The sequence below is a fragment of the Danio aesculapii genome, chromosome 24 (assembly GCF_903798145.1).
Source record: "Danio aesculapii chromosome 24, fDanAes4.1, whole genome shotgun sequence".
Lineage (NCBI taxonomy): Eukaryota > Metazoa > Chordata > Actinopteri > Cypriniformes > Danionidae > Danio > Danio aesculapii.
This window is the reverse complement of record NC_079458.1, coordinates 25,182,432-25,199,401: the sequence shown is the minus strand read 5'-3', so window position 1 is coordinate 25,199,401 and position 16,970 is coordinate 25,182,432. Positions and strand designations below refer to the sequence as shown.

The following is a 16,970-nucleotide window of genomic DNA, read 5'->3' as shown; positions in this document are numbered from 1 at the left end:
ATCCAAATCCGATCCTGTGTCTTATATTCGGTGTAATTTATAAACTTATAGTAGGCAACTTTGACCGGCTGCGCAGACGCGATGTGCGCCGCTTCGAAAAATTATTCTCACAATTAGTTTCTGTTCTCTCATACTTCTGACTGAGTTTATTCTTCCGAGGGGAATACTTTAAGTGCTGCGAATAGTTTGTAAAGCCTGGCTCATTGTGGTCAAAATAGCTGAAATTAACAAAAGTGAAACTGATGAGCACAATATGGATTGTCATTAACAGAAAACTATTTAGCCTAATATAGACTGCTCTGAAACTGTAAATATATCACAGTAATTATATTTATATTAATCTTTTTTTTTAACTGACCAGTCTGTGTTTTGGTGCTAAAGCATATAAGCAGACCTTGTTTTATGGCATGCAAGGGAATGTTTATTAAGTAAAACTGGCCTCAGACAGTTTAGTTTAGTCTGCATCAAACCTGCTGGAAAATATCAGGCTTTGCTAAAAGGCTGTTATTTTACCAACAATTAGGGTCAATAGTGGTAGCCTATTACAGAAAGAAAGAAATCAAAAGAAAAATCTTAATATTAAAAAAGGAAAAATAAGCTGGACCACAACAGATCATTCAATGAATGCTCAAATTAGACTAGTTTATTGGGTCTGTTATTTTTACTAAAGTATACATATTATTTGAGTTTATCACCAGAACTATAGAAACTGTATTATGTTTAAAAAGGAAAAAATGCACAGTATCGGCATCGGATCTGTATCGGTTGACACTCAGAATTTTGGTTTTGGGATCGGATCAGTTCCAAAAAAAAGGTATCGGTGCATCCCTAATAATAATGTTAACAAAAACATTATCACTGCTGTTGTTGTTATATAAACAGGTAATTTATATTACATATAATGTAAAAATGCTCAACTGTTTTTAACATTGAAAACTAAATCTGCATATTGAAAACTATTAATCATTTCACACGTGAGTTTTAAATACTCCAGCTGACCCAATAATATTTTTATATTATAGAAATAATATAAAACCCGCGGGGGTTGGGTTTAGGGTTTAAGTAGGGGTAGACACTAATAAAATACAATTAATGCGTAATTTAATATGTAATATACTTCTTGTTAACTTCAGATCACAGCTCTATTCCTTCTAGCAACAACCGCAGGAAAGATTTGAGCTGCTGGATTTATGTCGTGTTTATTTATAATTTTCTTTCGAAATACAAGAAGGTAAGAAAGTATTTTAGTAACATAAACAGTGTGTATCTTACGTAAACAAAGCACATCGTCCAGTTATATTAAAAATTTGTATTATTGCCGTCTCCATAGACATCCACGTGTATTTTATAAACCTCAAATGGTATGTGTTACTTGTAGTTATGTGTATTTGAATGTCTGAAACCTAAAATAAATGTTATTTGTATAAAAGCAGGCATAAATTGTGATTTATGACAAGCGCTGTGCACCTCTTTCTGTCTTAGCGCATTTGAATTTTAGTAGTTGATGGCATACCCTCTGAACGTTCTAATCACACCAGTGTGATTGTTTTAGGGACCAGCCAAGGCTGATCACACCAGTGTGATTGTATGTGTAAAAGAGGTTAACATTTAAATATTTAAATATTGAATTATTAAAAAATAAACGTATAGTTTGTTTTCATATTTGATTTTTTTATAACTTATTTTTGTTTTATAGTTTCTTTATTATATGCAGTTAATTGTTTGGATGTATAAAAAAATTAACACATGAATAATATAATTATATGAATTTATTGAACATTAATTGAACATGAAGAGCATGGAGTACTTATACGAAATATTTTATCTTTAAAATAACAATAATAAATGACATTTTAAAATATATTCACATAATACAGTTATTCTGAATTTAAATAATGTTTCACAAAATTATTGTACAATTTTTTTTAATTTAATAAATTCTCCCTTACCTTCAGCTTAGCCTTTACAGAAGTACATTTTATTTTAGTGTCGTTTATTAAAACTGAAATCACTTACAAAATTGTACCAACCCCAAAACTTTTGAACAGCACATTCATACACTAGTACATGCAGAAAATCTGTCAGTTTAATCAGACAAAATGGGTCACTTGTAAACAAAAACATGAATAGGGCATAGTTAAAAGTAGACATCTGACGAAAAAAAAATATAGATTAAAAAACAACAACATTAAAGCCTGTAATATGAAAGTAGTCAGAAAATCCCAGGTGGTCGACTTCTCATTAAACCCACAGCTTATTAGAATGTTACTTTTACCATCAGAAGTTTGTGGAGTGAAGACTTATGCATTGGGGAAAACTGACTCTGGTAATTGGTGGTCCACTTGAATCACTGGTCTTTGAAGCAGGCAACAGTTGGTCACCAGGCTGAAGAAAAGGCATTAGACATGTAGCAGCGATGAAACATCAAAGGCAGCATGTGCTTACATAAAGAAAAAATGTACTGTACGCTGTCATTTGCTATCCAGATGCACACCAGAGCCCAGGAAAACTCCAAGCCCACACTCAAAAAAAGAAAAGAAATCATTGTTGATAGGCCCTACTTCAAGTCTGTGTGAAATCAAAATGTGCTAGTTTTTCCACAAAAAAAATATGTTTTGGTAATCCTAAATCAAAGTCTGATCATCTGGTTTCGTGTTTGGAGTGGAGGTTCTTATCTGTTGATGTCAGTTGGTCGAGATCAACAAAAATAGTCTTTACCCTGCCCCTCTTACCGTTAATTTGCTATTAGCGAATGAATGTGCAAAAAATATACCCTCGCCCCCACTCAATATTTCATTACAGCTAGAAGCACATACTTTTATTTCAGTATGCTGAAACATTTCAAATATATGCACTTATCTTGTAAAACATTCAAAATATATGCACTTTTTATCACAAAAACTATACACTTTTGGGATGTTAGTTAAAAATTTAAACGCAGCATATGTGTGCTTATCTTAATAAATGTTTATTTAAATGGTATTTTAATTTTCTTTTTAATTTAAATGGCTTAATGATATAAGCAGGTTTAAGCTGACATTGTAAAAAGTACTCTAAATAAAAAAAATAAAGCCTATCTGAAAATATTACAACTAGACAGAAAAAAAAACATTAAAACTCAAAGTTAAAAAAGCAAATCACTTCCCAAAACTCCATGAACTGAACTTTTATTTCAGCATACTGGAAAAAAAGTCTCAGCAACTTCCAGTTCACGTGAACTTTAATGTAATCATAACACACATTTATAAACATTTGAAAAGCGTTATTGCAAGTTAATTTATCGAGAGCAAATTCATTTTGAGCCAATTACTTTAATTTGAATTATCTTGTGAATTTCATCTTGTGAGTTTGTTTGTTGAGTCAATAAATCTTAAGCACCTAATTTGGACAACAACAACAAAACAACTGCATTACATTAGCACAATTACTGCTTATTGACGGAAGCATTCAATACTTTTGAAAACCTGTGAGACCTATTATGCCCTTTTTTACAAGATGTAATATAAGTTTCTGATATCCCTGGAATGTGTATGTGAAGTTTCTGCTCAAAACACCCCAGAAATAATATTACATATTACAACGGTTTAAAACTTGCCGTTTTAGGCTTTCATCATAATTCAGCCATTTTGGTGATTGTTGCTTTAAATTCTTTTAAAGAGAGGACGGAGCAACAAATGCCTGTGTGTCAGCATAGTGGCATAGTTTCAAAAACAAAACTAACATTCTCTCGAAATCACTATCCATCTACCACCCAGTTAGTATTGCCACACATAAAAAAAATGTTTCTAGTTCAAATATCTAAAAATTCTTAAATCATGAAGCATTTTCTTGACAAGTAAAAATAAATAGTTTTCAGAAATAAAGTGTTAAAATATGTGAGTTTTTCCTTAAAATAAGAAAAAATATCTGCCAGTTGGGTAAGTAAAATAATATTTAGTTCATTTTTTGTGTTTGTTTTTTACTGCACTGGCAGAATATTTAACTTAACTGCCTGCTCAAATGGCTCACGATATTTTGACTGTTTTAAATAATAACTGTTAAACTGTTAAAGTCATTTAAAGAATGACTGTTTTAAATAATGGTTTAAACACACAGCATTGTTGGTTTACAAAAAAATCAAACAAACATTATCCTGTTGCACTACTACACTTGATTTTGTTTTATTGTAAAAAAAAAAAAAGAAAGCATGTTAAATGGGAATCTGCAATGTTTTATGACATACTTCAAAAAGTATAGATAATTTAGTATTCAAAGATGATTAATTTTGATTCTGTTATTAAATAAATTGCTCTTACATTTCATATTTTCAGATTTTGGTAGTGTATGTATATTGATTCTGGTACTTTTAACATAAACTGACGTATCAGCCGTTTGGTAGAGGATGATAATTTAGAAATTATGAGATGTGTTGAAAAAATTTCATTGAGTGGGTTAACTAGTGACATTAAAAGTTAGAAAAAGCAATCCAATTTTTTTTCTTAGTGGAGCAGTTAAAGGGTTAAGGAAAAAATAATTTACTTTTGACCTTTTTGAAGTCAAAAAAATATATTTGTTTTGTAAGTTGATTTTTATATTTGGACTAGAAACAAGACAAAAACTCAAAGGAAGGAAAACATTTTTTGCAGTGCAATAAAAAATATTAATGTTGTCCCAACTGATTAGCCCAAATGATTAGCACATTTAATTGGATTGAAAATGATAAAAATAAACTGTCAAATGTTGTCAGGAAGGGTGTTCTTTCGGCTCATTTAAAATTAGTTATTTTATTGAACAGGCAGCAAAAGTATTTTTTGAGTGTGTCTGACCTGCATGTTCATGTACAGCTGAAAACCAGTGAACATCTAGTTACCTGTCAGCAGAAATTCAATTACAGGGAGGCACTTGTTGTAAAAGAACTGTGTAAAATAAACACTTGTTAAAGAGAAGAAGCCACTTGTTAAACTGGTCCGCCTAAACGCACAGGACATTTGTGGTTTAAAAGATCGCTGTTTGCTAATTGGCCGAGCTGTGGGTTTTTGGGTTTTATTTCTGGAAGACACCAACTGTTTTCGATTATTGGCAGGAGTCAGAGCCTCATGCTGATTTAACAGCATTTACATTGTCTGTCTGGTCTGACAGACGAGAGATAAAGGGATGGAAATGAGAAGAGAAAAGAAAAGAAAGGGAATTGTTCACCCCAAAAATGACATTGTCAAAATGTCATCTGTAAAAATCTGTATGAATTTATTTCATTATGGAAGTAAAAAAGGAGAGTTTTTTTTTTGTGTGTGTGTTTTTTTTTTTTTTTTTTTTGTCTCCTGATCTTAAAAGCTGTCCATAACGTTCATGCCTCCAGGTCTTTTAGGAGTTTTGTGAACTGATATGCTTTTTTAACTTTTTTAATTTGGCCATTACTTTTTTTGTGTTTTAGCTAGCAGAAGGATTTTTTTGTGACAAATCTTATTTTGACACATATTTTGGGAAAATGCTTTGAATAATTAAAAAAAACGATAGGCAAACCATACACTTAATTAAACTGCTGTAAAATTACATCAGCTTAATTTTTTTACATTTTTTTTCCTTAAATCTGTTAATCAACCTCAGTCCTGATCGAAACGACTAAATGTTTAGAAAATAATGGGATTTTAATTATTTAATTGCCAAATGTATTAATGGTGTCACTGATTCAGTGGAAAAAAAACACACAAAATTACTTATTTTCAAAATAAATAGTAATTGTGGACTGGATTTTTTACCTTTATCACAGTCTTGGACATGTGAAAGATTAGTTACACAGACTTTGATGCATTGTTAGTTTTTGTGCAGCATAAGATTTACATTTTTTCGCAACAATTTACTGTTTGTTTTCTCCCCATTGGCTTATTATAACCACATTTTTTGATTGCAAAACCATGACACCATAGGTGCGTTCGACTTCATACAGTGCTGCGCAGATCTATCGAAATCTGTCTTAAAGCGGTGCATGCTGGTTTAAAATTTTGCGCCGACGCCACGTGACTGTGACATGTGGCATCAAAGTACCGCGACAGAGATCAGACGACTGATTCAGCCAGTGCATCAGCTGACTCAAATTAGTCTTTAAGACTTGTAATAAAATAATTATCATCATTGATTCTGACACCCTAAAGGTTTCTTAACAAATGAAGTTAAAGAACTATTTTATTAAATAATTATAAAATGATTTTAGGATTATAAAATATTTATATTTTATTTCCTGTCTAGCCGTTTATACCTGGTTTTTCTGGGAAACTTCTACTTAAAGTGTTGCTCACTTATTTTAGGAATGTCCTTTTGTTCAATCTTTTTGGATTAAAGTGCTTTTTTTTAATGCTTTCATTATTCAAAATAATCCTAATCATTGTTTCAGACTTAATCAAAACACATTGTTTTGAGTTTTACATTAATATATATTGGAAAGTTTTGTATCTATAAATGTAAATAAATGTAAGCCCCTTTTCAGCATATTCAAACAAGAAGTATTAGCCTAGAGTGATGTTTAAACTCCTAGAATCTGTGCTTATTGCTTTGTATTTAATAGGCCTGTTTGTTTTTATGTTTATATTACCCCCTTAGTTTCCCCTTATTTCTCTCATGCATTTGTTAAATATTTAATTCATAATTCCCTTATTGTTTAAAAATGAATTATAGTAGAGACTGTTTGTAGAGACTGTATTCTGTTTTATTTGTTAATCTTTTGTTGTTATTAAAAAAATAATAATTAAATGATGACGCCATGTGATCGGAGTCACTTTAAGCCCCGAACGCAACTTTAAGCCCCGAAGTGTCCGGCTGTCCGGCTTGACAACTCTGTTTTCAACTCCGCCCCTGCCTGCACTCAGCTATTCTCGTTGATCACTGGCTGCAGCTGTGCTTCATGTCGAACGCACCTCATATGATCATGCATTTTTGAGTGTTGGTGGTTTTCCTGGTAAAATTTGTCATTTTCAGTGTTGATCGTCAGTTTTTGGAACATAGTTTTTGGATTTTATATAGAGTTATATGGAGCTTGTTCACAAATTAAGCACCACTATTTAGTCTCTGAGCAGGTGAAATTCTTTCACTTAAAAATTACTTTTTACTTCATTCAGGAAATGTAAAGTACAATATTTTATTTTGGAATGTGGTGAGGTAAAAGTTTCCTGAAATAGAACTACTCCAATAAAGTACAGATACTTAAAATATGTACTTCCAGTCAGAATTATTAACCCCCCTGTTTATTTTTCCCCCAATTTATGTTTAACAGAGAGATTTTTTCAACACATTTATCAACACAATAGTTTTAATAACTCATTTCTAATAACTGATTTATTGTATCTTTGCCATGATGACAGTAAATCATATTTTACTAGATATTTTTCAAGACACTTCTATACAGCTTAAAGTGACATTTAAAGGCTTAACTAGGTTAATTAGGTGAACTAGGCAGGTTAGGGTAATTAGGCAAGTTTTTGTATAATAATGGTTAGTTCTGTAGACTATCGAAAAAAATATATAGCTTAAAGGGGCTAATAACTTTGACCTTAAAATGTTTTTTAAAAAATGTAAAACTGCTTTTATTCTAGCTGAAATAAAATAATTAAGACTTTCTCCAGAAGAAAAAATATTATTAGACATACTGTGAAAATTTCCTTGCTCTGTTAAACATCATTTTGGAAATATTAAAAAAATAAAAAAAAATAAAATGTTTAATATTTCTGATTTCAACTGTACAGTAAGTTTAGTAATGAAGTAAATGTAAAAAGTAAAGTCCACCATTTAAATAAACAAACAGAAACCAGCACATTTTTTTTTACAATCTCTCGTTCCGTGTTCCACAAAAAGAAAGTCCTTTGGAAAAACCTGAGGAAGAGTACATTTCTGCTTGAATGAATTCTTTTGTCATGGATTTCAGCGTAATGATTCTCACTTCAAATCAACATATTTCTGAGGCGCTACACAATAAATCCTCAAGCAAGGCGAACAATGTGCCATGTTTATAGTGTTAGCCTGAATTCAGTCCACACAGCAGACAATAATAGCATGAAGTGTGAGGAACGCTGCAGGAATTTCACAGCTGAATGGAATGAAATAGAGCACCGAAGCCTGTTTTGACAAGGGCAGGGACCTAATCAGTGGCTCTTGTAGTATCTAAAAGTTCATTGCCCCACATGTTGTGTGACTCCTATAAAACATCTGACAGACAGAAGAATAACAGCAGATACTCCGAGGATAAAACAGACATTATACAGCTTATCAAACCAATCCAGTTTACTCTTTGTGACATTATGAGACCAGTGAATGTCCTCCACAAAACCGCATGCTCCAAAAGAGAGGGATGTGTAACTCACAAAAAAGCGATTCAACCGATAATTCTGCCCTCTTTTTTCGACTGCACAAAAGCCACCCTTTGGGAAAGATAATGAATCTGGAGAGCCGTTCGCCCGGTTTGCCCTTTCTGATCCAAATAGCACATCCATATTTAAGTCGACAGGCCAGGTGGCAAACTGGCACTTCATGAAGGCTTCATGTGAATGGAAATACAGTGTACTTTTGCTGAGCTGATCCATCTTAATCACCTAATTTGACAAACAGCATGTTCAGTTAGTTATTGAGTTCAAATTTAATAACCACTTTAATAACATTTAATAGATTTAATATGTAACCCATGGAGTGGGCAAGTAAAAAAAGACTCAGATCTAGCGTTAGCACAATTGTTACTTATTATGTTATCATTATTGCTATTAATAAAGTAATTAGGAATCTAAGCAAGAACACTACTCTTCTACGCTCTTCTATGTCTAAGTCAAGATGATCAAACTCTGAAATGTCTTTCTACATAAACACTTAAGATTGAGGCTGCGTGATATGAAAAAATCTCATATCGGGAAATAAGTCATCTCATATCATGATGATGAAATATAGCAAAATTATTACCCCTATTCTTCTTCAAATATTTCCCAAGTATTATTTAACAGAGCAAGAACATTTTTATAGTAAAACTATTATATTTAAAGGTCAATAAAATTTGTCCCCCTAAGATTTTTTTTTAGAACGTCTATAGAGCAAACTACTGTTGTCCAATGACTTGCCTAATTAACATAACTTGCCTATTTCACCTAATTAATCTAGTTAAGCATAAGTATCTTGCAAAATAACTAGTAAAGTAGTATGTACTGTCATCATGGCAAAAACAAAAGAAATTAGTTATTAGAAGTTAGAAATAAAACAATTATGTTTTAAAATATGTTGAAAAACTTCCGTCATTCATTGTTTTTCCTTCAGCTTCGTCTCTATTTCAGAGATCGCCACAGCAAAATGAACCGCCAACTATTCCAGTATATGTTTTATTGTTTTACACAACGGATGCCCTCCCAGGTGCTACCCAGTACTGGGAAAGTGTTGGGAAATCTGGGAAATCGCTCTATTAAACAACACTTAGGAATTATTTTTAAATCATTTAAATTTCACAAAAAGGCTAATAACTGTATTATTCAGAAGGCTAATAAATGTATATCAAGATAAATTCAGTCAATTAATAGTTTATATATTGACCACATGAAAAGAACTGTATATATTTATAGAACTAATATAGAACAATGTTTTTTTTAAGTTTTAAAGTGTATACTCAAAAATGTGCTCATTCAAATGTGATTATATTTGTCACTTTATTTGGAACTTCAGGGCAAATGTAGAAATATTAAATAAATCTTAATAAATATAAACCATTTTTTGAAATCCAAACGATGATATAGTAGGACCATGAACAACACCACTAAATAGATGATACAAAAGGATGCAAACATTTTATTTTACCCACAAGATTCTGAGTATATTGTCATTTCCAATACTTTTTCAATAATGCAGGATGTCAGGTCGACGCCAATGTCCAATGTCCAACCTAAAGTCCACCTAAAATCAACCAAATATAACAACCAATATATATCATGTTACACCTTGATGCTGTGTGAACTATGACATCTATCAGACATTGGATTTTGGTCATTTTCCAACAAAAACTAAAATCAACCAAATATCAACATAATTTGATGTTGTTATTGGACGTCAAAAAACGTTGTCGTAGACTCTGGCTAGACATTTAATTTTGGTCACCTGACTTCATGACCAAAATCTAAGCTAATATTAACGTCTTATGATATTGTGTGCCTGCTGGAGAAAAAAAGAAACGAAATTCACTTGGCCATACAAAAAAGAAACTCAGCCTATAAATACCTGAAACAAGAAATGGAGTTCTTGAGAATGATGTTAAAGGGGTCCCCAACTTAAAGTAAAAACGTACTAATCCCGACCAGTATATTAATTGCACCACACTATTATAAATTGACAGATGGATTACAAACATAAAAAGAAAATAAATAAAAATAAATAAAATACAAAACACTATTCACATTTACAAAAAAAAATTAAATAAATGACAGTTTTTACAATTCACCATCATGCATTTTTTAACAATAAAATTGAGACAACACACACTTCCTAATTTAGAGCATCTCAATACAAATTAGCAAAGGCAAGCATAACAAAAAATATGTTTACAGAGGGAAATAAATAAATAAATAAATAAATAAATAAATAAATAAATAAATAAATAAATAAATAAATAAATAAAATCAAAAGTAATACATAAACAAATCAACTTGTCAAATAAACTTTTAAACCTAGTTTATACATTTTAAATTGAAGCTATGTGTTCTCAGTCGTATTCAGCCCTCTATAAGATTAATTTTGTTGTTAACATTTAGTCAACGCATGCTCCAAAGTGGAATGTGTAGCTCATGAAAAGGTAATTCAACCAACTATTCTGCCCTCGTTTCAACTTCTCAAACCACCCTTTGGGTGGGTATATATTTTTATAGTAATACTATTATATTTAAAGGTCAATATAATTAGTCCTCCTAAGATTTTTTTCTCGAATGGCTATAGAGCAAACTACTGTTGTCCAATGACTTGCCTAATTAACATAACTTGCCTATTTGACCTAATTAATCTAGTTAAGCATTTAAATTGCACTTTAAGCTGAATACTAGTATCTTGCAAAATAACTTGTATTCTGCCCTCTTTTCAACTTCTCAAACCACCCTTTGAGAAAGATAATGACTCTGTAGAACCATCCTGCCCTTTCTGATCCAAGTAGCACGTCCATATTTAAGTGGCCAGGCCAGGCGGCAGACTGACACTTCATAGAGTTTTCATGTGATTGGATAGATCCGAGGTCATTTCCTTTCCAATCTCATCCAGGTCATCTGAGATGCTCCACTTGATCTCTTAAACTCTTTTTCTTTCCGTCTTCTCTTTTAAAGTCTAACTCACTTGTTCTCGAATTTCTACTTTCTAGATTACGGCACCATTAAGAAGGTGCTCTCCCCGCTGAACCAGACCACGGGCAGCTGCTTGCTGGACGAGATTGAGCTTTTCCCCCTGAAGAAGAGGCAGCCCATTCGTAGCCTGCTCATCCTTCACAGCCGCAGTGAGCTATTTGTAGGAGTCAGAGAGCAGGTCATCAAAATCCCCCTGATGCGCTGCAACTTCCACAAGTCTAGAGAGTGAGTACTGCTGCTGCTCAAAAGGGCATGCTGAGAACTGCTTTCTTAAAGCAACCATTCACTCCAAAATTGATCAAATGTTGGAGCTGAATTAATTACTGCTTACGAAATAAAAAAGCACTTTTGTTTATATAATTTACTTTAGTTTTTTTTTGTAAATATATGTTGTAGTGTATGCCAGTATCAAATGTGAATTTCTTCACAGCCAGTGAAGTAAAGTAATGTAAAGTAGGGGAGTGAAGATTTTTTTAAACATAACAGTCAAACATTTTTTAGGTAACCCTTTACAATAAGGTTGTATTAGTAAATGTTTGTTAATGCATTTACTAACATGAACAAACAATGAACAAATCATTTATTATAGTGTACTGTATGTTCATGTTGGTTCATAAAAATACAGTTGTTTGTTGTTAGTTCATGTTAACTCACGGTGCATTAACTAATATTAGCACGCGTGAATTTGGATTTTAATAATGCATTAGTAAATGTTAAATAGGTGTGAAATGTTAAATGGGTGGTCCATTATGATATCATATTTACAACTTTATTTGTTGTGTAATGTAGCTGTGTGAACACAAACAACATCTCTGAATGTAATACGCTCAAAGTTATATGCAAAGGAAGACATTAGCTTTCACAGAGTTAGCTTAGCAAAACCGGTCACACTTTACAATAAGGTTCATTAGTTAATGTTAATTAATGCATTTACTAACATGAACAAGCAATGAACAAGACATTTACTACATTATTTGTTCATGTTAGTTAACGTTAGTTAATGAAAATACAGTTGTTCATTGTTAGTTCATGTTAACTCACGGTGCATAAACTAATGTTTACACACATGGACTTGGATGTTAATAATGCATTAGTAAATGGGCAATTATAATTAATAAATGCTGTAGAAGTGTTGTTCATGATTAGTTCATGTTAGTAAAGGCATTAAATAAGGAACCTTATTGTAAAGTGTTACCGCAAAACCTACAGAGAACGAGGTTTGGGGACTACAAAAAAATACATCCGGGTTAGTGAGATCACAAAAACTTCAGGTTATGCGCATACACCATGTACAGCAAAGAGGCGAGGCCAGATTCGCTGTAATGTTATAGCAGAAAAAAGCTAAAATGGCAACCAAACCCTGCTATTTCCACAGAGCTTGTTCTGTTTCTGTATTTGCAGTTCCAAAGGACACGACACAAAGACTTTTAATTATGAATTTTAATTATGTTCCTTCAACATTTTTTTTAAGGCAAATCTTTTACTTAGAACTTGCACGAAAGATGTAATTGAGGCCAATTCAGCATGTTCATCAAATGCGTTGCATATTCCATGTCATTTTTGCATTGACTTTGTTTGTAATCTACTTAAATTTTGCTTAAATTTGCATATGTATTCAATACGAACCATACATATGCTGCAGGCAATGGCATCTATCACTCTCTGAAGTGATACAGATTTCCTGTGCTCAGGTTAGTAGGGAGTAGTGAACACTGTAGAGACCCTGTATTTCTGAACATAGTTTAGCATTAAGCTCTCATCTATAGAACTGGTTGTTTGAGAACAGTGTTGTGCAAGAACTGAGAAGGAACTGAGAAACACTGATTAATGATCACGTAATTATCATTCAATCCCCTGGCAGTGGCATATAGCTTTGGTTTAGATTTAATTTGATTAAAGTTTGATTTAATTTGATTTGCAAAGTATTATTGCACTTTTTGTCATTTACTAGAACTTTTCAAATAAATAATGTGTGAAACACAGTACATTTGAATTCATTGTTGAATTTCGCATCTACACTGTAAAACCCCAAAAGTTAAGATAACTCAAATCATTTGCAACCAATTGCAACAAACCATTTAAGTTTAAATACTAATCCTAATGAGTACTGTGAACTTAATCCATTTGAGTATACAAAGCAATTTGAGCACAGTAAAAAACAAAAAATGAAAAGAACTCCAACCAACTGAGTACTGTAAAAGCCAATAGTTAAGGCAACTCAAACCGTTTGAGGAAACTAATTGCTACAAACCATTTGGGTTAAAAGCTAATCTATATGAGTACTGTGAACTTACTCCATTTTAGTTAAAGTAATGAGGTACTTAATTAACTCATTACCTTCAACACTGAGTTCAAAACTCTTTTCAAATGAGTAGAATTAAATTTCAGTCAATTTTGAGTTAACAACACTCATTTCATGTAATAAAGTTGACTGTTGGGTTTTACAGTGTAAGAATGATAAAAGAGCATTAAAGAGAACTTCACAATTGCAATTTGTAGATGATTTTGTGAAAGCTCTATATGTTTCCAGGAAGAATTCCTTGTTTTCTGCAGTTAAGCTTTTTAAATGAATGTTAGTTCCCCACTGTATTTGATTTTGACTTCGTATACTCAGGTTCAGAAAAGTTTACAAAGATATGTATTTGTAAACCTGCACTCAAAATTGACGTTTGCTGTTTGTTTAAACTAACTATTTAAAAATGAGCTGAAACAACACAATTCTTTAGTTTTTTTAAGGGGACAACTTAATTATTTAATGTTTAATTCACTTAAAATTTGTAAAAACTATTAAGTTACCCTGCAGGGACAGGATGTCAACATGATATCATATTGATGACGGAGCCCAATGTACCCCTCCGTCATGGAGTCAATCCATCCAAATATCAATGTCTAATCATGTTACACCTTGACGTTGTGTGGACACATTTAGTGTGGATGACATCTATCAGACGTTGGATTTGGGTCACTTTCTAACACAACCTAAAATCAACCAAATATCAATGTCATTTGACGTCGTTATTGGATGTCAAAATAACATTGTCCTTAGACGCTGACTAGACATTTAATTTTGGTCAGCTGACATCATAACCTAAATCTAACCTAATATTAATGTCTTATGATGTTGTGTGCCTGCTGGGTATCTTAATTCTTTCATGTTGGCCCAACACAAATCAATTGTGTGGAACCCAAATCAGTTATTTACTTCCCAATAAAATTATTTGGGTTAACAGAAATTTCCCAATTTTCCATATCGGTAAATGCCTATGAAATGTGTTATAATGCATTACTGTAACTCGTAGTCTTACTGCAAATCTCTTGCATTTTATGCCAGAAGTTACATTTCATAATGGCTTTTAATTATACCATGTTTTTGATTTCTCGCAAGATAAATGATACAACTAATCTTGCAAGTGCTTATAGTACATGCCTGCAACTTAATTTTTCAGTGCACCAGAAAAACCGTAATGTCAGAAAGATCCTCTGCTAGAGGGCAACAAAGAACAATCATCATGTTTGACATTGTGCCTCCAGGCCTTCGAATCAAGAGCACTTCTCTAATCTCTGCTCATAAGGAGAGATGGCAGCCTGTTCATCATCTCTCTCCATTTGCATTCCAATGAAAAGCGCTGAGTTATGTGAATATGAGCTGAGTTTTGCCTGATGAGCTTTTTCCCTCCTGTTAAGCATTTTAAAGGTTTTGAGAGGTCAATTACTCACACCTTTTTGCTTTCAGACACAAAAGAGGAGAGCGGATGCTATTTATATTTAATAAACAGACAGGCTTTTAAAAGTGCTTGGTTTACACTGTTGACATTCAAAATGCTGTGTCACAGAACCCCAAATTTTACATTACTGAATGCTTGTCTGCAATGAAGATGTGTAAAATAGTGCTCAACGATTTTTGAAAAGCTTTTTATTTTTTTGTCTCAGGGCTGTTCTCTATTTCTGATGAAAGCTATTACCAAAACTCAAGGGAAATATTGCCAGATTAAGTTATGCCAAAGCAAGCAATATTTATAATAAGACGCATGTGTGCTCTTTAAGGTGTTTAACTGTTTAAAGGGTTCATATCATATGTTTATCATTCAATTTATTTCCCAGAGGTGCAGTATTACAGTTATTAAAGTTTTTGTTCCACTTAGTATCATAATGTAGTTTACAGGAACGTTTTCCCTGCTTCGCTGCCTCCTAAAGCTGAAAAGATCTGTTTTGATAACGTGCCTTTATGATGCTCATTTAACCATAAAATTACTATATGTGCTCTGTAAATGTACTACATGTGCTGCACACCGCTAGAAAAAGCATCACTTTTACAATCATTTAGAATGTATTTACTTTTTTTTCTTCTTTTTTTGCTGTAGTATCTTTTACCATGTTCTTGTTTACAATTTTCTTTCCTCAGAAGTGTGTGCAGAGCTGTAGGTGCTACAGACTAGGGTTGCACAGTTTACTGGTTCCATGGTAGTATCGCGATACTATGGCTCCAAAATCCTGGTGGTGCCACTGTTGTTGGTTAACGGTAGTATCATAATTAACGGTCTATCTACAATAGATAATGTTGGATGTGGAAAAGTCACTAAAATGATCACACGTTTGTGCAACAATAGACCATTTTAATGTTATAGTCTGTGGAACCTTTTAAGGTTGCAAGTTTTTTGACATTTCAAACGCAAATCTGAATCGGTTCATTTCTGTTCCTCTCAATATGATCTAGTAGCTACAACAATAGCGACAATCTGTTAAAAAGACTAACTTACAAAGTAAAATTTTTAATTACTTTGGATTGTTACCTGATAAGGCTGAAAAAAAAAACAATAGATAAAAAACTCAAAATAGCAACAGGAAACATTGAAAATTTTTTGACCACTTCATATAGCCTAATTTTGTTGGAAAAATGCAAGTTTTGTAACAAATTTCATTTGGTATAATTTGTATCTTTATTTTATTGTATTTTTTGTTGGTCTGTTATCTACAAAATAAACATTTTCTGTAAAACATAAATTTTAGGTGAAGTGACGTGCAAATAATACTCTTTTCAATAATAAGGGAATTATGAATTAAATTCAAGACCTATTACGACATGAATTACAGTATCGCAGTTTTACTTGGTATTTTGATACAGCTGGTATAGAATCGTAAGATGAATTAAAGTTATCGCGACAACCCTACTACACACAACTATAAATGCTTTGGAACAAATTTGTTGTTACAGTTTATTTATTTAAAATAGGACTAGAAAAGTCATGGCAGCACAGTGGGTACCACTTGAACACGGGGAGAACATGCAAACTCGACACAGAAAAGCCAACTGACCCTGCCGAGGCTCTAAACAGCAACCTTCTTGCTGAGAGGCGACAGCACTACCTACTGCGCCACCGCGTCACCCTATATTATATTATATTATATTATATTATATTATATTATATTATATTATATTATATTATATTATATTATATTATATTATATTATATTATATTATATTATATTATATTATATTATATTATATTATATTATATTATATTTGCTGGTTCGATGGTTGCTGGTTCGAGTCCTGGCTGCGTCAGTTGGCATTTCTGTGTGGAGTTTGCAGGTTCTCCCCGTGTTGGAGTGGGTTTCCTCAGGGTGCTCCGGTTTCCCCAGTTTCCCGCACTATAG

The 16,970-nt window shown here is 32.5% G+C and overlaps 1 protein-coding gene across 2 annotated transcripts in view; it reads left to right on the top strand.

The window, feature by feature from the left end:
- The window catches only part of sema5a (sema domain, seven thrombospondin repeats (type 1 and type 1-like), transmembrane domain (TM) and short cytoplasmic domain, (semaphorin) 5A), a 298,541-nt gene that overhangs the window by 181,430 nt on the left and 100,141 nt on the right, over window positions 1-16,970 (top strand). For both annotated transcript variants that reach the window (XM_056451158.1, XM_056451159.1), the window contains exon 11: window positions 11,333-11,540. In XM_056451158.1, coding sequence (XP_056307133.1) covers window positions 11,333-11,540 — 208 coding nt within the window. The remainder of the gene's footprint in view (window positions 1-11,332; window positions 11,541-16,970) is intronic.